The sequence below is a fragment of the Aotus nancymaae genome, unplaced genomic scaffold (assembly GCF_030222135.1).
Source record: "Aotus nancymaae isolate 86718 unplaced genomic scaffold, 86718_ANA_hifiasm-v0.15.2.pri h1tg000010l, whole genome shotgun sequence".
Taxonomy (NCBI): domain Eukaryota; kingdom Metazoa; phylum Chordata; class Mammalia; order Primates; family Aotidae; genus Aotus; species Aotus nancymaae.
Genome location: NW_026988421.1, coordinates 46282902 through 46306487, shown reverse-complemented (window position 1 = coordinate 46306487; position 23586 = coordinate 46282902). Strand labels below are relative to the sequence as shown.

Here is a 23586-nt window from a genome sequence, read left to right as displayed (position 1 = left end):
GTAGCTTATTGATAAGCATATGATTTCTGAAATGAGTTTTACAAGACATCCTTACTTTACCCAAGACGTCAAGCTGAGTGCACAAAGACTGCACGAATTCAAGCCGCATTACCCGCGGCTAAACCAGCAGCGCCGGCCCCTGCACCAGTGGCAGCGCCCCCGCCCCCGCCGCCGCCTCCGCCGGGTGCGCATCTCTATGAAGAACTTGGAGACAGCTCAATGTAAGTAGACCTTTCAGGAACTATGAGAAGTAGTTGGGTTTTACTGAATGCTGTGTGGTGAGTATTTAATTTCAACCGGATGTGGAAATGCCTACATGAACTATTTTATTCTATTATTTTAAAGAGGAAATTTGTTGAGGACCTAAGAAAAGTTAAGTTGAAAATAATAGCCAAAACCAAACAAGAAATTAAAGAAAGCTAAGAGAAAAGCAGAATTCAACTTTAGGAGACAATTGCAGATTTATAGCTTGAGTATAATAGTTAATATCTCAATCCTCAGGGTCATGCATTTTCATATATATATAATGTGTAAGTATATATATATGTATGAATACATTCTGAAAAAATATATTTTTGTATAGGCGATGAGAGAAATAAAGCACAATCATAAAGTAGTAATCCTGATTAGGTATCCAAACCAATCACTATTTGGTAATCAAACCAAATTCTATGGTTTAAAATTATAGACTTTTCTAAGATACTACTTTTAGGGCATTATAAGATACAGAACTTAAAATCTCAATGAAAAGAATGAATTTGTATATTTAATTCCCAACTACTTAGAAAATGCTTTTTTCACTATATTATGCTTAGACTGCTGTGATTACTGAATATTTCTCCTGCATGATTTGAAATTTGTAGTCAATTTTTGAAAGACACTAGTAACTGTTAAAAGATGTCACAGCTGCTTGTATAATGATGCTACCCTCATAATTGGATTCCTTATGGTGATGTTCAGTTTGTCAGTATTTTTAAAAATTCAAGAATAACTACTTTTGGACATGATATGCAAAACAACCAAGAATATTATACAGTTTTGCATATGACAAATCCAGAAAATGTTCTATTAACTGGAATTTGGAGGAGTAAAAGGACTGTAACATGTTTTACATGTGACATTTGTAGCAGTTACTAGTAGAAATAAAACAAGCCTCAAAAATCATGAAATTGATCTGGTAATGGAAAAACTGGTTTTAAGCAAATGTATTCATGTTACTTACCGTATTAATAATGTATACAAGGTTATGTTTAGGATAGTCTTATTAATACTAAAATTGATTTTAATACTATTATTTTAACACAAAAACTATATTTTAAATAGGTTAAAGCATGACATTCTATTTCCAAAATAACATAACAACATAATACAGGGTTCATGCTCTAGATATATACTTTTACTTTTTTCCTAAGTTGAAAATGATTGTTTCTTTTGTAATTATTGGTGAATGTAGGAATTGAGCCAATATGATTTGATTCTATTTGATTAACGACCTCGCTCAAGCAAAGATATTTAGAAACTAAAAAAGAATTTTGTATAAAGTTAAGTGTGTTTATGTAGGAAATTAATGAATTAAATATATTCATTTTAAATTAATAAAAACAGGTATACTGTAAAATCATATGGAATCAATATAGTTTGATGGTAGTAGTTCTCAAATAGCAACACCTAAGACTATTTTTACTTGAACAATTATAGTACACTCAGTAGATTTTGCAATGGTAATATATTCATTCATTGAAATAGTTTAATTTCTACATATTTAATTATCTTAATTTTAGGAAATGTTTAACCTAGCTATTCAAGAACTTTTTATAGGAATTCTAAGCATGTTACTAGAAAATGAACTAGGTTCAAATGAATTATCAATTATTTATTTTCAAAAGAATGAAATCAAAGGTTATTTTGGAAAATAAACTTCACAGAGTAATAACTTCATGTGAATTCTACAGTTACTTTGCAATTATCATAGTAGTTGTATATTTACTAGAAAGTAAATATGCAACTTAATATCTTCTTTAAAAGTCAGTGTGCATTAACCAGTTTTACAGAGTTAGGACACAGAAGTAATTCTTTCTTAGACTCTCATTTACAATTTTTATTTTAGGATTGGTATCATCCAGGTTTAATAGAAGTAAATTTTACCTATGTGTATGTAGTAAATAAATTTTCTTAGATATAATCTTCTGTGAAAAGACATTCAAATAAATGTCATTTGATTTCATCTAAGATTAAATGTCCTGCTTATGAATAATAACAAAATATAAAGACATGCATTTTTTGATATATGTACTAAATGTTTAAAGCAAGCTCCTGTTCATATTTTCAGAATTGTCTTAAATTAACTATAGTTAAAACTTCTTTTTTTCTATCACATGTTTTCTGTTTCTCACCTGTGGATACATAGGCCTAAGTAAGTAAATAATATCACTCTAATAGAAGAGCATTAGAAAAGTAGATGCAATAGAATATATTCAAATGCTGTTGTACTATAAACACAGAGATCATTTTTTGCCACAGAGTCACTTACTTTTAAAAGGAAAGTTTTGTCTTCCACATCCAATTTTCTTCTGATGGCATGAGCTTAAAATGTGTGTTTTCTGTCATAGTACCTGTGCCTGCAGAAAGGAGTTTTTAAATTTTTTAAAAAATTCTTAAATTTTAAGAACTTACTTACTTAAGATTTATACATCTATAAATAGAAACCTATTTACAGATTTCTTTCAGTCAAAGTGAGGTGATACTGTTATATCCATTGGATGCTTTTCCAAGAGACATCAAACCAAGAACAAATGTATAGAAAAAAAACCAGTATATAATATCAAGCCCAGTTCATACCATATTATTTGAAAAGTACTTTTCAAGATTCTGAAGAGTAAAATTGCTCTCTATTTAGTCCAAATTGTCTGCATTTTCTGAGTTGTTCAAGTAGGCTTGATGCTCCAGGTCTACCTGTGTGAATTGCTTCTTAGAGTTCGTATCTTTGCCAAATGACACATTAACAACTTTGGCTTCATTTATTATTTTATTGCCCAACTTATCAATATGCCTACTTAATTTCTATTCAGAATATTTTGCATTTCATTCCTGCTAAGTGGGTCAATATTAAACAGTCACTACAATAAATGTAATTCTGTTTTGGCTGAGAATAAAACCTAATGAGAGAGTATTTAGAACCACCTATCAATCAGCCAACATTTCTGGGAGAAGGGTCCAAATGCTTTCCTTAGAGCCATTTAATTTGTGATCTTTGATATATTCAACTTTATTTATGACTAACAGCTACCTATGATTCAGTTTTCATGCATGAGTAAGTCTGTCTTTTAGTGATATCAAAGCAATGTTTTTTTTAGCATCAGTCTTTTTGCTAAGGTGAGTCTTAATGTAAAATACGATCCAGATGAGTCTAAGGAATTACTGGCAACACCTTTTCTGATTGCTATTAAAAACAAATTTTTCTGCTTGGTATTATGTATAAGATTTTAAAACTAATCAAGCACAAAATTTAAACAAAAGAAAAACTCTGCCATGGTTCTAGCATACATTCAATTTCTCAATTATGATTTTTGAACTCTGTAAGACAAACTCCCACCTCTCCTTGGTAACTTCAATTCTCTTAATTTGGAGAATAGGATATCCCAAATGTTGGCTCAGAGAGGATATTACTTTTGGCTCTAGGACAGAAATACTGAGATGAGAGATAAGGACCAGGTACTGAATCAGATACAGTTAAGGATCTTCTATGCATAACAGGCAGCCCTGAGCATCCTCAGGCCAGGAAAACATACGAAGTTGATAGCTTCGATGGTGTTCTGCAAAGGGAAGAACTGATATGCGCATAAGGGAACTGTTATATGTGGACATGAATGCTTTGCTGTATCACACTAACTGAGAAAACAAAACATACTCTTCCAAAATATTTTAGAGATTAGTTCTTTTTTTTTTTCATTTACATTTCTCATTCTACTCACAACTCTAAGATTTTTCTGCCCTACCTTTCTGAGACCAGGGACTTCTTAAAATAATGTCTTGCTTTAGTAGGTTAGTATTGTTTGTTTGGCCTTTTATGTTTTTAAGTATTTAACGGTAATGAGAGCCATAAAAACATCTTTCTCATGAAAGCTGTGTCACAACTTGTTTCCTTACATTTCATTATCTTCTTTTCTTTCAAGTCTTTTCCTTCTCTACCATTTTCAACAAAGCAGGGGAAATAACTCAGTCTCAGAAGACAGGAAGCATCAACAAGTTGTGATGCCCTTTTCTTCCAATAGTATTGAGGCTCACAAGTCAGCTCATGTAGACGGATCACTTAAGAGCAACAAACCGAAGTCTGCAAGAAGATTCACATTTCTATCTGATGAGGATGCCTTAAGTGCCCATAATCCCCTTTATAAGGAAAACATAAGTCAAGTATCAACAAATCCAGACATTTCACTGAGAACAGATTTTGTAGACCCATTTTTACCCAGAATACAAGCCAAGAGTGAGTCTCTGAGGGGCCCAAGAGAAAAGATTCAGAGGCTGTGGAGTGAGTCAGTCAGCTTACCCAGGAGGCTGAGGAGGAAAGTTCCAAATAGACCAGAGATCATAAATCTTCAGCAGTGGCAAGGCACCAGGCAGAAAGCTGAAAATGAAAACACTGGAATCATCTGTACAATCAAAAGAGGTAGCAGCAATGCATTGCTTACAACTGAAGAGGCAAATTTGACAGAGAAAGAGGAAATAAGGCAAGGTGAAACACTGAGTATAAAAGGAACAGAACAGTTGAAATCTCTCTCTTCAGACTTTTCATTTTGCTTTCCCAGGCCTCACTTCTCATTCTCCACTTTGCCAACTGTTTCAAGAACTGTGGAACTCAAATCAGAACCTAATGTCATCACTTCTCCTGCTGAGTGTTCCTTGGAACTTTCTCCTTCAAGGCCCTGTGTTTTAAATTCTTCACTCTCTAGGAGAGAGACACCTATTTGTATGTTAGCTGTTGAAACTGAAAGAAGTATTTTTGAAAATTTTTCCCATCCACCAAACATCTCCCCTTCTTCTGCCTGTCTCCCTCCTCCTCTTCCTATTTCTCCTCCTTCTCCTCCTCCTGCTCCTGCTCCTCTTGCTCCTCCTCCTGACATTCCTCCTTTTTCTCTTTCTTGTCCTCCTCCTCCACTTTTTCCACCTTCTATTCCTTCTTCTGGTCCCCAATCTCCACCTCTTCTACCTCCATTTCCAACAACTGTTCCTCCACCACCTCCTTCTATTCCTTGCCCACCACCTCCTTCAGCTTCATTTCTGTCTACAGAGGGTGTCTGTATAACAGGTATTAAATGCATGACCAACACGATGCCTGCCAAGGAAATTAAGTCCTCTATGACACAGCTATCAACAACAACAGTGGGTAAAACAGACGCTCAGAGAGAACCAAAAGGCATCCTCAGACATGTTAAAAACGTAGCAGAACTTGAGAAATCAGTAGCTAACATGTACAGTCAAATAGAAAAAAACTATCTACGCACAAATGTTTCAGAACTTCAACCTATGTGCCCTTCAGAAATAACAAATATGGAAATCACATCATCTCAACAAAACCAGGAGAATTTGAACAATACTGTCGAGGGAACTGAAAACCGATCTCACAGTCAATCTACTTCACTGTAATGTTGCTTTTCCCATTTTAGTGGGGCAAACCTTTTGTTGATCATAGTCTTCAAGTTGAACATCGAATCTGAACGTCAAAGAAGATTCTATTATTTTACCCCAAATTCAGTGAAATGCAGTTTTTTCTCATTTTTAATTTAAAAAGATATTAACCTCATCACTACTAACTCATATAATAGATTTACCTTAATTTTTAAACTACAAAGTAGCATTATTTGTTCTACATTTATTTGAAAAGTAAGTAATTTTAATCTCTTTTTTAGTGGGAATCTGTGGGCATGAAAGTTAGATACCCAACTTAACCAAAGGCATGTCTATCATGTGGATGCAGTAACTTTTACATTTAGTTTTTGATCATAGTTTTATATGAATGTTCCAAGAAAAAAGCAGACTGTTACAGATAAGTTAAAAATGATATTATAGGTTCTGGGTTTTTTTGAAGCCTATGTATTGGTAAGAAGAAAGACTACCAAAGTGGAATGTAATGTACATAGAATGTAGGCGATGACACACATAAGGTATTTCAAAATAAATCTCAGGTGCTATAACATGTAGTCATCTGTTTTCTGGTAAGAACATCCTCTACTCTGGCTTGCTTTTTATCTTACTAGTATGCTTGTGGATTTGATAAATCTTATACATTTTCAATTGCTGTCTTATTCTATTTATTTCTCATTGTGCTTTCCCTTCCCTTCTTTATAATGAAAATAAATCTTGAGTTGTTGACTTTTGTAAGGCATTTCATTGTTCCAACAGATGTTTAAAGTGCTGTTTAATTTTGCTTGTTTTCATTATTCATCATCTCCTTAATTTACATTTTTTCATAAGATTCCTTTTTCAAGAAAGTTATCTCCAATTTAATAAATGAAATATAAAAAGCTTAAATAGAAAAATCAAGAGAAATTATATTTGGTGAACTATCACCTTTTTTTTTTACAGAGGTTTCTGCTCTTTGTTTTAAACAAAGAAGATAAAAATTTGTACTCTGGTAAGAAATTTCTGTAGTTGTAGTAATAGTTCTCAGAGTTCCAACTGTTACTTTCAATGAGATTGATCTTAGCTCAAATAATATATATATTAGTATATAATGTATAATATGTGATCATCAACTAATTACTTTGATTTTCCCATGAAATACATGGAATAAGTTTTATTTGCTGGAAGTTTCACATTTTCAATGCACGTATAAGTATTTGTTTTACTTTGGAGTTTTAACATTTTAGAAGATAGAAGTCTGCACAGAGTAGGGTACAATTCTGAAATATAGGCAAAGTCATACCTAATAATTATTATTGGAAGTATATGAATATAGGTTGAGAGCCCTACGATGCATCATTTCAGAGGTTTTCTTTAGCCCTTATATTTCTTCAATAATTTGACCTGGCATTCCTAATTAACAAGATCAGACAGAAAACAATCTGTAAATCTAAGTTACTTTTCAATCTGTAAATCGAAGTTACTTTTATTAGCCCATCTGCTTCAAATTCTTTTCATCTGAATCAAGAGTAATGACTTTCTTGGGGTTCTTGAACATGATTTTTTCTTTCTTTCACTGAAAAACTTCAGTTGGAGTTTTTGTTGGCAGCCGGTCATATGCATGAGAACTTGTGCTATTTGGTGGACTCTGACAAGGTATTAATCACAATTGTGTAAGCCTTTAATGTGAGTGTGTCTTTTTAAAGCTAACATCTACCAACATTTCGCAAATGTAAAATTTGTAACTTCTTGATTAAAAAAAATCTATAAATAGTAACAAAAGAAATATGAGAAATCTAAAAAACATTTTTGTTTAGGTACCTGAAGCCTTATTAAATTGTTATATTGCCTTTTTGGATAACATTTTACTATTTTCATAGTTGAAAAGTTTATTATTCTATACTTCTTAATTGAAACATAGATACCCATATTTAATCCAGTCTTTTTCTGACATATTGTATTTGGAGGTTCCTAATGTGTTCATGAAGCATAAAAATCCTTTAAAATATCTTCTATATGAGACAGTTTAGTATTATAGGAGTACACAAGCCTAAATATTCAACTTTCTCTCAAAATCTAACTGCTTACAACCTGACAACCAGACACTAGAAAAATAACACTTTTTTCTCTATATTTAGTATAATCCCATTAGTGCATAAGAAATAATTAGATATCTTTTAAATAAAGACTTAAACATGACCATACGTCTGTCCTTATTGTTAAAAGTAAACAGTGATACATATAAATGATATAAAATAATTAATACACATTGATGATAAATTGCATGAAAAGGTGAATCACTATTATATGAACTGGCTGTATAAGTATCAATAGTCATGTTTTGAAAGCACACAGGTAAAGTAAGTATTGGTTCTGTTATGTACCTCCTTCAAGTAACTTTCTGCCTTTGAGCTAAGACAAGCAATACAAATAACCGAATAAAAGGCAACAAAAATGTTTATGGGAACAGTATGGTTTACCTATCGATATTTTACTTTCCACATTGATGGAAAGCGTTGCTAATAAAATGAGTCAGAAGAAATATTCTAAAAAATAAAGCCTGGCACTGGTTGGATATTTTATAAGGTATATGACTCAGTTGTCATTATTAAAACCTAAATACGAGCTTTCTCTACTTGAGTTATATCTTAAAAATATACATTTGGTAAAAGTTGAAAATGTCTAAATTTCAAAAGGCTCTGGAAGGATTATCAGTCTTTTATAAATATTGGCAGAACTGTATAAGCACTCTGCAAATTCACTACAGAACCATTTTAAAGAATAAATTGAGAAGCTTTAGTAAGCATTGTATTTACATTTTACTAACAGTTTCAATGTACGATGTGGTAACCACATAAGATGCTTTCTTATAAGCAGACTTACTTTGAAGGCCTCAAAAATTTTTTTAAATTTTTTTACACAGATTGTTTTGTTGGGCTTTAGGAAGTTATGCATGTGTCTCTTTGTAAGAAATCTTCATTACACCTAATAATTCTATATAACATGGTCGACAGCGTCAGTTTAACACTTTAGATTAACTGCCTAATAACAAACAAACAGAACATTATCATTATTGGTAATATTTAACTTTGAAAACTCTGTATTCTTTTTTCTCTCTCAAATATAGTCAAATGTTTTACCATCTTGTGATGTGTGAACTCTACAAATCTTTATGTTATATTGAATATTTGGCTATTATAGCTCTAAAAACTTTACTTAATTTCTAATAATATAACTGACCCGGAGAGGACAGTCAATAGTTTGTGTTAATTATTTTTAGAATTAAATTAACATAGAGAACACATCATACAATCATTTGAAAGAATATATTCAAGTCATGGAGATAATTTTCATCCTGTGTTTATTACATTCTTCATGTATGAAACATACCTCTTCCCCTGAGGATTAGTATATGTATCAAGACTTGTGTATAACAGAGATCGTGTATAATATTTTTTATCCCAATTGATAATAGCAGAGTCTAAGTTTGTCATTATACACTATTGAAATAAAATAGATTTTGCATGTTTTCTTGTTCTTATGGAACTAGGCTCTAGGTTGATCATTATTTTAGTAATTCAGGCACGAAACCATGATCTTCCTGTTTTGATAATGCCACAAAATATATTTCCCACTGAGATAGTGTTTAGTAGAAATTATCTTCTCAGTTTTACTCAGATTTTTTAAAAGCCCTTATCTATCATTTTATTTAATATGAAAATTTAAGATGTTTAATACTGATTTATTTATTTCTGCCTTGCAGGAGAGGTTATGCATCAGAGGTAAGGGCTTTATGGTGATACTGTCATATCAAGCATACTAGGAAGATACCTGTGTAATAGGCAGGACTAATGTACATTCTTTCGAACTAGGTCATTTTCTTTGATTTCAACAAAAATTTATAAGTATGTTATTTATTTTCTCTTATATATGTTGCTTCCTTGTTTTGAAGTTTTAAATCAATCAGTGGTTAAAAATCAGCTTGCTTACCTTTTTAAGGATAAATTTCTTCTGTTCTGCATTACTATTACTCAGTATTCTGATATTTCCCCAGATTTGTTTGTCTAAGCCTATACATCTTATTTAGAAACTAGGATTACTGCCTGTAGTCCTAGCTACTCAAGAGGCTGATGCAGGAGAATCACTTGAATGCAGAAAGTGGAGATTGCAGTGAGTCAAGATTGTGCCACCGCACTACAGCCTGGGCAGCAGAGTGAGACTCTGTCTCAAAAAGAAAAAAAAGAAACTAGGACTACTTAACTTTTGATCTATTTACCAGTCCAAGGCTCCATCCTATCACAATATTAAAGCTGGAGATCCTAAAGATTTTTAAAATAATCAGAATGTTAGAAAGCTTTGGGTTTTCTACTGTGTTAATTTTATTCTGTTTGCAGAGAACCTGCTGGGCATTCTGGCCAAAGGTATTTGGCTAGCTGTACTGCAAGTGATGTTATCAATGAAGTCACTGTGAACCTACTTTGATTTAGCATACAGCTTCTCAATCAAGAGAAGTATATGTCCCAATAATTATATGACCTAATTGGATTATAGTTTAGAATGAATCATGAGTAAAGTAACTCACCAACAAGTATATTATAAAAAGGACATCCCTTCCGTCAAATAGTTGTTCTACTAGCCAGTTTAAATGGTGGGTTCAATGATGGAATTACCTCCCAGAACCTCATTACCCATTTTTCCAATACTTATTTTAAGATATGCTGTTTTTCCTTCCAAAGAGTTACTAACCCCAAAATTTGAATTGTGTATCTTGTTCCTATCTGACTAAAGTCTTAATTATCATGAAACAGATCAATGGTGACTATATTACCTTTAAATAAATACAAAAGTGAAAGAAGGAAGAGACAGGAAGTAATTCCTACTAAATCTGATAATGAATGACTTTCCTAATCATTCTGAAAACACACATAATGTTTTAATGCAAGAAATCCACACTTTGGTAAGAAGAAGGAATGGAGAGCATGTCTTAAATATGATGATGATACATTACAACTGTATCATTTTTTTGTGTTCTACTCTTCTTCCCAATGAACCTGATCATATTTCATGTGATTGGGAAGGAAAAAAAGAAGGGCAACTTAAAACAAGGTTAAACTTGATAAAAGTGATTATATGACACAAAGCACTTTTAGAAACATAAATAGCTCTTTGTACTGTTAGGCTTAACAAAAAATAAATCTTTCTAGATTCCTATTTATTAAGGCTATTAAATTTGTCATTAACTAAAAGAGTGATGAAATTAAAACAAATGAATTATTTTCTGTTGCACTATAAAGAGTTAGTCAAAACACTGAATGCTTTTGGTAGCTAACACATGAATAATGAATCATAATCCCAAGGTAACACGTTTTAAACTGTCGCCTTTCTTTCCTCTCTTCTCAATCATGATCTATCTTTTCCATCTGAATTATTTTCTAAATCTTTTTCTATTTTAATTTCCTTTGACAGCAACAGCAACTGCTGAGACCCTCTCTTCTTAAACCAGAGGTATCAATTTTCATTTTCTTTTCAACCTCACTGAGCCTTCACTGTGACTTTAAGATCTATTGTGTTAATAATTCATGCAGGCAGAGTGAGTGTCTGCCAATGTGGCATCGTTTTACAAAGAAGAGGAAAGAAAGAGTCTTTCAAAATAACTTAAAAAAAAAAACCCAAAAATTATCTTCCCGAGTTGTTGTTGGTAGCTCAACTTCTACATGTTTAGCTTCATTCTCTGGGATTCAGAAAAATAAAGCCATTGTTCTTAATAAATACAAGCCTTTCATTGAATGAAGCAATTAATGAACCTGATTGGTAGTTACTTGTCTTAATCAATCTGGATTCATCTATCTATTTCTGACATCAGATTTAGATTATGCAAAGTTTAAAGAGAGAATGCTGATATCTGTACTGAAATATTATTTTATGTGATTCAAAATACTGCTTTTGGACACATATATATTACAAAGTGCCTATGACATTTTCTTCTGTAATGTGAAAAAGATACTTAGTTGAATAAATACATATTATTTTTATTTATGTTTATATACATGATTTAAAAATATAAGTACAGTCATCCTACGTTTTTTCTTCTTTGGCAAATTTGGTATTTTGTAAGCTCTACTTACAAAAATTCTATTCCTTTTCCTTGAATACGGAATTCTATCTTTGTTAAAGAGAGGCATTTCTTGGTTAAAATCTACTCGCCAAAATCTGGAGGTTGGGTGGCAGAAATATTAAACTTTTATAAGGTTTTAGCAAAAATTTCCATAGAGAGGGCTCCATTAAATATTGAATTAGAAAACTCAGGATTGAAATACAAACTCGAGTTACTTTATGCAAGATCTTAATCAAGAAATTCATCTGCTGAACATCGATTTCATCTTCTATAAAATGTTACCAGTGATATCAAATACGTAAAAGTTCCTAGCTCAACAACTGGAATGTGACAGGAAGAAATCCAGTAAATGATAATTATTGTTGTTTTTCTTTTGCATCAGCATAATGTTTTTCATAATTAAATACTAAGTTAATTCTATGTCTTCCCTGTGTGGACAGGAAAAATGAAATTAAAAAATCACATTAAATGTTTGATCTACCCTCATAATCACTTTTTAGTATGTTACTTTGCATACTTTTCTAAAATCTAGATTTCAGCAAGTAAGGGGTTGTTACAGTCAACCGGGACTGTGAGCAACAGCAAAAAGGGCCACCATTCCATTGTTGACTCAGGGATCTGACTGGTCACCATATCCTTCCTCAATTTTTTTTTTTTTTGAAGGTTTTGATTATTTCCTCCTGCTAGCTCCTATCGCTCTTTACTCAACTCAGAACTACAGAGTGACTGACTGAATCAAGGGCTATCTTACTGAGTTTCCTAGGTTCTCATCCCATCACTTCGATCCTTCTTACTACATTTTTTTCTTTCGACGGAGACTCACTCTGCCTCCAGGCTGGAGTGCAGTGGCATGATCTCGATTCACTGCAACCTCCACCTTCTGTGTTCAAGCAATTCCCCTGCCTCAGCCTCCTGAGTAGCTGGGACTACAGGTGTATGCCACCATGCCCGGCTAATTATTTATTGTATTTTAGTAGAGACAGAGTTTTACCATGTTGACCACAATAGTCTCTATCGCCAGACCTCGTGATTTACCTGCCTCAGCATCCCAAAGTGCTCGGATCACAGGTGTGAACCACTGCCCCTGGACTCTTACTACATTTTAAAGCAGCTGATGCCAGATCTGTATTGTAGTTAGCAAGAGCTGAGCGTCATTTTCCCTTAATGAAAACAAAATGTATTTATGTAAAGAAAATTCTTTGATTCTGACTTCTAAATCCGAAATCCACTAAGTTGCATTATTTCTTCATAAATATTTGCTTGAAATTTTTATTTTGTCTTCCTCAATATTACTAAATGTTGTTAAAAGTCGACTTCAAACTGTTTGAAGTTATTTTCTCAGTATCTGTATGTACTTAATTAAACATGCATTGCTCAAGCAGTTTAAAAATATTAGTTCGGAGACCTATTTGCTTCATTTAAACGAATATCATTACACTGGGTTTTACATGCCTTAAAATTCTTAGTTTACCAATAGGACACTTGTTTTTTACAAAGTACTTAGTTTGAAATAACTTAAACCTAGACTTTAACTTTGTCCCAGTTTCTTCCAGGACTTTCTTAATCTCATTCCTTTCCCCACCTCAACCTTCCTATAATAAACATATTATTTTGAAATAAAATGTATGCCCATGAAAAAGTATAAACCATACTGTATACCTACATGAACTTTTACAAAGTGCACATGCCTGTATGCTCCTGTATGTCAACACCTAGATATCAGTTCTCCTTCCCCAACCACTCACCTGGCATGTAATATATCCTTTCATCTGTTCTTGAAGTTTATATAAATACAGTGATATAATATCTTTCATTGGTACCTGACCTATATTGCTCAACATTCTGTTTGGGAGAGCAACCTATGTTGCTGTGTATTGTAGTAGCATGTTTATCTCATGGACTTTTACACTGTTTCCAATTTGGGACTGTTATGAATAATGTGTTTGTCATAAATGTACATATTTCTGTTGAGTATCTACAAATTTAAGTTCTGAGAAAGAAGAAATGATTATATTTCACTTTAGTACTATTGCAAAACATATTCTAAAATGTTTTACCAATTAATCTCCCCAGACATATATGAGAGTTTTAGTTGTTCCGTATCCCTGCAAATACATAGTATTGTTCATTGTGTTTTTTTAAAAAAATGTTAGTCATTTAAAAAGAATAAAGTGTACTAGTTTTAACATCAAAATTGGATTCCTTTAGAGTAGGTTCACAAAGTATTTGTAAACTACAAAATTATAAGATAGAAGAGCTAATGCAAATGTAAATATAGGATCTAGGGTAGTAATGTAAGTGAATGGAGTTTATTAGACACAAAGCAAGAGCAGATGGCAGATTTCATAGCAACTAGGGTATAAATGTAGAAAAGTATAGTAGGGGATACTGTCATCAACAGGAGAGAACATGCTTGCTGTAAAAATTAGTCTGGCCAACTAGATTCTTGCAATGTAAAAATATCCTAGTGTTTCCATCTTTTCATTTTTCAAGAGAAACCAACATCCACATTTTTGGTGTCATTTTCTGATTAGCATTATTAGTAATAAATTCAGTTTTTAAAAATGATGTTGGTCACACCAAGCACAACTGAGAATCCTTGTCTATATCCATCATGCAGGCTGTAAATTTCCACACTTTGTAAATGACATAGTTATTCCCGCAGAGAAGGGCACTTTTTCCTGACTCATTACTATTACTGGATCAACACAATTAAAATTTCATAAATAATAGATGATAGAAATATGTGCCCATCTATTTTCCTGTGAGTACCTATACTTTTCTTCCTCTCTTCTCTCATTCCATTGCAAAATTAATTTGCTTAACCTTTGCCATTTAAATTGCTTAACATGTTAAAGTAGAGCTTAAAAGGGAAATGTAGGGATTACTGTATTTGATGTTATCAGAAACTGTCTTCACAAGTGTGTCTCAAGAAAAACACCTTTATATAAGAGTAGAGTTTGGCAAAAATTAGTATGTTTAGAGTTTAGAACCGGAAATATTAAAAGGACCTCTATTCTAACAAATTTTTTTTTCTTTAAAAATCTTAAATTTAGGCTGGGCGCAGTGGCTCACGCCTGTAATCCCAGCACTTTGGGAGGCCAAGGCGGGTGGATCACGAGGTCAAGAGATCGAGACCATCCTGGTCAACATGGTGAAACCCCGTCTCTACTAAAAATACAAAAAATTAGCTGGGCATGGTGGCGCGTGCCTGTAATCCCAGCTACTCAGGAGGCTGAGGCAGGAGAATTGCCTGAACCCAGGAGGCGGAGGTTGCGGTGAGCCGAGATCGCGCCATTGCACTCCAGCCTGGGTAACACGAGCGAAACTCCGTCTTAAAAAAAAAAAAAGAAAAGGAAAGGAAAAAAAAGAAAAAATCTTAAATTTAGAATTAGCCGTCTGTTTAAAGTATAAACATCCTTGGGAAACATTACACATTAACTTAAATTCTTGTTATCAGATGATGTTTATCAGAACAGTTTTAATGAATAGAAGAATACTGTGTACTAGAAAACGGTGAGTGGAAAGATGAACAAATGCTATAGATATAGTGTTATAATTTTCCTCAAGGCCAACATCACTTAATATTTATCTGAATTTTAACTTAAATTATTAACTGACATCCAAAAAGAAATGATCATCTGCAAGTTTTAACAGATTTGCCGTGAGAAAAAATTACTCTTTTCCCCTTCAGGTCAAATAACATAATCTTATTTTATATAAAATAGTTACAGCAAGAAAAAAAAGGAATATGTTTAACACTTTTAAATAGCATTATTTTAGTTGCTTTAACTAACACTTGTATTTAAAGTTATTTTGGCAGGAGTGTTTTGAGAGTCATCGAATTCTAGGTGTGGAAATCTGACTTTGAGCTGAAACGTGACAAGAATTTGTTTTCAAATGCAGTTTTTCTTTTTGAACAATAGGAATTATCCATGGAGTCTGGAATTGATCCTGGCCAGGAATATGGACAAGATTATTACAGTTATGAACATGGGTACATCTTCAGATTTCTTTATTCAGATTCATATTTTAATACTTTACTAATAAGTTATTAAATGATTATTACTAGAATTTGTTTTTAATGTCATGTTGATATCACTAGTTTAATATTTGAAAATTAGTAGTTTATCAGTTTTTATTTCAGCCAGGTTTTAACCATTTTTCTATATTGAGTTCCATACTGATATTTTACATTGACATTGATTACAATTCTAGAAATGCGGTAAAATTACTCAAACTTATTTAGATGGAAAATAGACGTCAAACATATTTGCTCAATTCCTGAATTCACCACTTGTTTCATATGAGATGTTAATGTTTTATCTAATCAGTCAGTTTAAAGTTTTGCCCAAGAACAGTTAAGAAGCAGAAAACATACCTTAGAATCCAGTGATAAGTATCTCAAGTCACTTATACACATATAAATTTTGTACTTTCAAAAAAATACTGAAGAAAAATGTGAAGACCACTACAGACCATGTTTGAAGCAACCTTTTGCTATTAATATACAGATTTTATGTTCTGAATGAGCCATTACACTTTTCCAAAATATCTATTTTGTATACTGAATTATTCAGGTAGTTAAGACACAATATGGGTTTTTCCTCATTCTAGTTTCTCTAAAGACTAATATCTGAAATAACTCTCTTTATTGTTATTCCAGGATACCATTATGGCAAAAATCGTTGTTCATCAGGTAGCAGTTCTTACTCTATAGTTTTGTAACTAATTTACAAGGAGCTTAATAGGTACTGTATAAATATCTGTCAATTGAATGGTGGAAGTGAAAGAAGAAAACAGATCATTCATGATAGATTCTACAGAAATCCCATGGCAAACTGTTTAAAGCTCTCAGTTTCTATTACAGGTATGAAATGCCTCAATATGGGAGTCGCCGTCGATTGTTACCGCCGGCTGGACAGGAGGAATATGGGGAGGTGGTTGGTGAAGCTGAGGAAGAATATGAGGAAGAAGAGGTAATTACTGTAATTTTTTTATGCAAGATAATATTCCAAGAAATATATTGTTTAACTCTACATGACTAGCAGCCATAGAACATTTCAACTTTCAGAAATTCCATTCATTTAGCACTTGTTTTCCATAGAAATTTAACAGTGCTGACTGCTTCATTGCCTTGTCTTTGGAGGAAAATTAATTCTTGATAATTTTTTCCTTCCATAAAATGTTAAACATTTGAAAACATTTGTTACAATAAAAATTAAAAATTGTTTTCTAAAATTTGAAATCTTGCTCCTTAAAGATATAATCAAATATATTTTAAAGTTCTGCAACACAATAGTTACCTGTGTTCCCACATTATCTAGCAAAACTAAAAGTGATGAAAAGATATAGTCTCCATCTTTCAATTATCAGAGAAAAGTAAATTATTTCCACTAAGAATTTTCAAGGAATTATATAATTTATGTTTAAATTAGCATGAGTCATTTCTATAAAATTATACTTTGTCTTTATTTTGCAAACTTAAGCAGTAAGAACAAATAAATGTCACTGTGGCTTTAACATGTACAAAATTTAATAAAATAGATTCCTCATAAAATGAGATAAATTGTCATTTTTTGTGATTACTTAAAATTCTTAGAGTTTAGTTTAAGAGAATACAGAAAGCTATTAGCCAAAGTCTACTGATAGAAGAAGGAAGAGGCAATAATTCTTTCTTTTTAATTTGATGTAAGATGCAAAATAAACATTGAGTAATTGAAAAAAAAAGAAAATTAATAGATTTGGGTATTGTAAACTATGAGCCAAAATAAAATAATTTACTTTCTCCTAATTGCCTTCTGTCTATATGCAGTAGAAATTTTTTGATTGTTTTCTTAAGCCTGTTATATGACATGCATAAAGCTATCACCTGCAGATTCCTTCCTGCGTAACTTACGTGGGACAAGGTCATATCATAGCTATCCCCAAGCTGACACTTCAATTGCATTTTCACAATTTTCAGGAAGAGCCAAAGAAAATTAAAAAACCAAAAGTTGAAATTAGAGAGCCTAGTGAGGAGGAAGAAGTAGTTGTAACTATCGAAAAGCCACCAGCAGCTGAACCTACATACACAACATGGAAGAGAGCCAGGATATTCCCCATGATTTTTAAGAAAGTTAGAGGGTTAGCTGATAAAAAAGGCATCGTTGACCTTGAGGCGGAAGAGTGGCAGAGACGCCTTGAAGAAGAAGATAAAGATTATCTGAAACTCACTCTGGACCAAGAGGAAGCAACAGAAAGCACTGTAGAATCAGAGGAGGAATCTTCCAGCGACTACACTGAATACAGTGAAGAAGAATCTGAGTTCAGTGAGTCTGAGACTACAGAAGAGGAATCTGAGTCAGAGACACCCTCTGAGGAGGAGAGTTCTACCCCTGAATCAGAAGAATCCGAATCCACTGAGTCAGAAGGAGAAAAAGCAAGGAAAAACATTGTGCTTGCAAGAAGAAGACCCGTTGTTGAGGAGGTCAAGGAAGTCAAGAGAAGGAAGGAGGAGGAGCCACAAGAAGAACAAAAAGAACCTAAGGTGGAAGAAGAAGAACTCTCAGAAGAAGAAAGCGGACTGGCCCCTGTGGAAGAAATTACAGACCTTGAAGCTCAAGATGTCCCTGAAGAGGGCAGTGCAGAATCAGCTTCAGTGGAAGGAGGTGTGGAAAGTGAGGAGGAATCAGAATCGAGTAGTAGCAGTAGTAGTGAAAGTCAGTCTGGAGGTCCTTGGGGCTATCAGGTGCCAGCGTATGACAGAAGCAAGAATGCAAACCCAAAAAAATCGCCAGGAGCAAACTCTGAAGGTTACAACACAGCACTTTAAAAGAGATCACAGTAGGTGGGAGTTTTGCTGTGATGAGTGCTCTCGTGTGCAGTGTCTTCTGTGTGTTCTCTAAAGTGACATTTGAAAGGGAGGAAATTCATCATGATTTTGATATGACTTATGATCAGAAGCATGCCAGAAAAGTGAATATATATGCTGTCCAAATTGATTTGTATATTAGACTGTATTAGAGTAAAACTGACTAAGCCTTCCTATATTAGTAAATCAGAACACATGCAATCAGCTAATCAATATTTAACATTTACTGGTGGGATTTTTGTTAATGCAAGGTGGCATTATGTATTATCAGTGACACTCTATTAGAATGGATGGCATATATATATTATATATGTTTATATATCACCTTTCAAAATAAATACTAAGACAATCTCCAACAAATTTTATCTTTAACAGTCTATTTTTGGATGTATTTACATTTCATCTGGCAAAGATATCATAAAAAGCATCATGAACATGTTTAAATAAATTTGTATCTGCAACTTCAAACACTGGGAGTTAAATGAAATAATTTTTCAATTAAAAGTTCTTATATCTTATTTTCTGTTGTTATTCTGAGTTACGGTGGATTTAAAAATAAATGTAGCAATTATAAAATTTTTTCTAGGTAAATAAACAATAATTTTGAGAGACAGATCTGAAAATCAGAATGCATGCAACGTGTTGCTAGTTCACATATTCCAAAAACGCAATACTATGTTGAAAAAAACACAGTATTGCTTGACCCTTGCTTCTTGCTATTTCTAATGTTGATTGGTGAACTTCAAATTAATTTGTGAAAATGTCCATTGAGTTCCAGTTGCATACAAAAGGAAAGTTTAGTAATATTAGCTTTCAGTTTTGTGTTTTACTAGGCAAATTATGCAGGCTGAGAAGATATTTTAAGTTAATATATCTAAATGCACTCTGCAGAGGTCTTATTATATAAATAAGCTTGTTAATATCTATAATAGCATGCCCTTAAAATACTCCAATATTATGACTTCCCAGTTGGTTTTCCATATGCCAACTACAAAAGAAAAATATAAAAGTAAAACAAACAAAAACAAAACAGAAAACATATCTAAATGGGACAACCCAGAAAATCAGGATACTTCAAGTACATAAATGCATTAAATTACACGAAAGTTTTGGCTAAGTAGAGAATACATTAACAATTAGAATCATGTGGTTTCAAAGTATTTTTTAAATCCTGGAACAGAAGCATTAATATGAACAGAATCTACTAAAACTGTTCATTCCTTTCAATTTAACTTCCCTGAATTATATAGCAGCTGTCAAATAGTGGATCAGATCCTTATATAAAAATAATACATTTTTTTCCATATGGATCAGTAATTTGATCTAAAAGAATATATGTGTTTCCTGAAACGTCTGCTTGCCAACTCAGCAATACATTTTTCAAACATTAATAAGCTCTAAAGCCAGTAAAAAGAATTGGTGAAAAGAAATGTACGTTAATAAAGACTTGCTTCCATCTCTCTTGAGTGATTTACCTTTGATAGCTTTCTAAATGTCATTGTTTTGGATTTCACAAGCAGTGTAATCTTTGCCTTTTTAATTTATTTGATAGTAACTCACATATTTTTTCTTATTTTGTCAGTGGGCAAGAAAAAGAATGATCAAGTTAGTTGTTGATCGAGAGTATGAAAGCAGCTCAACTGGAGAAGACAGCGCTCCTGAATGCCAGAGAAACCGTCTTCACCATTCCAGTATCCACAGTAATATCAATGGCAATATATATATTGCACAGAATGGTTCTGTGGTGAGAACCCGCCGTGCATGCCTCACAGACAACTTAAAAGTTGCTTCCCCTGTTCGACTGGGAAGGCACTTTAAGAAACTAGACAAATTGGCAGTGACACATGAGGAGAATGTGCCTCTGAACACATTATCAAAGGGGCCATTTTCTACCGAGAAAATGAATGCAAGACCAACTTTGGTTACATTTGCCCCTTGCCCTGTGGGGACTGACAATACAGCGGTGAAGCCAATGGGCAACAGGCTGAAAAGCACAGTTGAACAGGAGTCCATGATCGACAGTAAGAACATCAAGGAGGCTTTGGAATTTCATAGTGACCACACACAGTCAGATGATGAAGAGCTTTGGATGGGCCCCTGGAACAACCTTCATATACCAATGACAAAACTGTGACCAATTTTTTAAAAAGTTATTTTAATTTTTACTTCAGTTTTTAATAAACTGTGCTTTTTATTGTCACTGAGAAAACAATGTATGGAATTTATATCATGCACACAAGCTAAAACTTCTTTGAACAATATGCTTTACCGTTTTAAAAGAGACAGATTTGCACTCGCATTGTTAACTGTTTTTTTCCCAGAAAATCCTTTTGGACATACTCTCACTAAATAACCTGTCGTTTAAATGTTTAGCTGTTTTGTTGGGTCTTGAATTTTTTTCATTTTAATAAACCAGAAATAATTACTAAGTAATCATTTATATTTTATTGATTAACGATTAACGTAGATTATGCTTTATTTCAAGCTCCACCAAACCTATTTGGTATATGTAATTTTATTTTCATAGCCAAAAGGGAAAAACAGAATTAATTAATTAGAGGATATTTACAGGCAATGAGTTTATACAGTTGCTCTATATACTGCCCTAGTTTTTTAAATGAAAGATGGAATTGCAAAGTAATAGTAAATGAGGGAATCACCTGTAAATTACTTTAAATCATGAGATTGTTTTCTTTATTGTCCAGTATAAAGGTTTTTACATTTTACCATAAATACATATATCTATCTCTTGACCCTTTAGAAAACCGCTTGAAGTCATATCTCTTTTTATCAATATTATTTACAATACTATCCTCTGGTCCTTCCACCCGATATCAAATATGGTAAATAATTTAGTTTAATCACTTGAGGTTAAATTATTGTTTGTTTGGTGCAACACAGAAGTCTCACCTTTAGCAAAAGCTTTTAGGGAAGTGAGAAAGGTTCAAATAAGCAATAAAACATCTACAACCACAATTTCATAATGGAAGATATGGCAAGGTTAGGGAAGTCTCACATTAATGTCACTGGACTTGAATAGTTTGTAAACTCAGCATATCAGAATAAAGGAATTTGGCAGGGTCAAAATTTATATAATATATAAGCCTATAAAGGCTATGAATTCATAACTTCAAATGTTTTGTTTAACTTCTTCCATCTTCAGTTTATAGAATATTTTAATGCACATATTATGTGCCTAAAGTCCAGAAACAGGAAATCACTGCCTGGGCATTTTTTAAAATCAAAGAACATAGTCTTGATTTTTTTTTACCATCGAACAAAGCACAGTGTTTCATCATAAACAGAAATGAAAACAGAATATCCTTAAAAAAAAAAAAACTTGCCTTGTGTGTTGCTTCTTTTCCAGATGTAAAAAGAATGAAAAAACATAGATTAAGAGAATTCAGAATTCTGCCGAATATTACTTAGTATGATATAGATGTAGTTCACCTCAATTTTTGCACAGTATTGACCAAGTTCAGGTTTTAATGAAATTCCCTCATGCATGCTTAATATAAGGTTGAAGGATTGAATAATGCACTATTATTTATTCCCCTCTTACATGTTTCACATCTTAAAAACTGTTTATTATTATGCTATTGCCTCATTTCCAAAGTGAATTGTATTAACATAAACTTGCCAACTTGTAAGAGTAGTATGATTTTATTTCAGATTTCCAAGAAAATATTTGAGATCAAATACAGTAACATCTCATTTATCTTATTTTATTGAAAATTAATGCATTCCATACTCTACTCTTGACAAAAAAAAAAGAAAAAAAAACCTAGTAGCATTAACTAGGAGATGATTATTAGAAGCATAGAATCATGACCACACCTCCTGGCCTACTAAACAAGAATCCACATTTTCAAAAGATCCTAAGGTGGCTTATATGCATATTACATTTTGAGAAGCAATGATCTATAATATTGAAGTCCAGAGCTTACTCCTTCAAGCACCAAAACAATGGCTTTTGGTATAGAATACTTTGTATAAGATTTAGATTAAGCATAGATTTCCCTACTAATTTAATCAGAGGTCACTGAATATAATGTAATATTATCTTGATGCCCCCAGGTCACCCTCAGTCAGCATCCCATGATAGTCTCTCTATATACAGCTTCATATTGTGTTTTTGTCCTTTGATTTCTGGCTGTGACACTTTTAACTTACTCTGTTGTTGTGACTTTCTCACATTTTTTTTTTTCTTTTAACTTACAGTTTCTAGTACCCTAGTGGAAAAGTTTATGTTTTTTGTTTTCTTCTTATTGAAAAATCATGAAGCTTAAGATGGGAATTAGGTACATGAATTCAAGCAAATGTTTTGTAATTCTTAGATGCTTTTTTTGATTACCAGTAGATTTGGAAATCTGATGTTAGCAGAAGTCTAGTGACCTGATATATGACATGTCACTGTATTTTAAACTACAATTTTTATGAGAAAATATGCAAAATTTTACAAGCCACTTAGCAAACACATTTCAGTAATTTAAGCTTGATCCTTTCAGTAAAAATAATCATGAGATCAATCTATTCTTTAGTTGAGATAGTATAAAGAGAAGCAGAATTTAAACAGAGCAACCAAACCAAATATTTGGTCAACATATTTTTGGGTAAAGTAGACAGAGCAGCAACATTATTACTAACTAAATAAATCTGGACCAATTAAATAGTTACTTTGATAGAACTTTCACTAGTCCATAAATCCCTGATTTAGGATTAAAACTGTGAAACCCAGAGGGAATACTCAAGTGTGTTTAATCTTAAAAATACTTCATATAAATAATGTTTTAATGTAAATGTTTTTAAAGAAATTGGTGTTATTTTTCCTAGAAAGGTGTAGGAAGGTTTTCCTGTTTTTCTCAATCAGCACTAGCTTCAATCAGGTAGAAGAAACAGCAGGTCTTGGCCAATCAAGATGAGAACAGAGTGATATAATGACTGATACTGCAACCTGTTGCTTTTAGATGGTCTTGTGGGCATTAAGGGAAAGCAGAGG

General features: G+C 32.7%; 1 protein-coding gene across 1 annotated transcript in view; it reads left to right on the top strand.

Moving 5' to 3' along the window:
• PCDH15 (protocadherin related 15) overlaps positions 1 to 18965 on the top strand; it is a 965496-nt gene extending 946531 nt beyond the window's left edge. Inside the window, exons 31-33 of the mRNA XM_064374141.1 lie at positions 66 to 221; positions 16605 to 16713; positions 17700 to 18965. Of these exons, the coding sequence (XP_064230211.1) occupies positions 66 to 221; positions 16605 to 16713; positions 17700 to 18548 (1114 nt within the window). The 3' untranslated portion in view covers positions 18549 to 18965. The remainder of the gene's footprint in view (positions 1 to 65; positions 222 to 16604; positions 16714 to 17699) is intronic.
• Positions 18966 to 23586: the final 4621 nt, after the last annotated feature.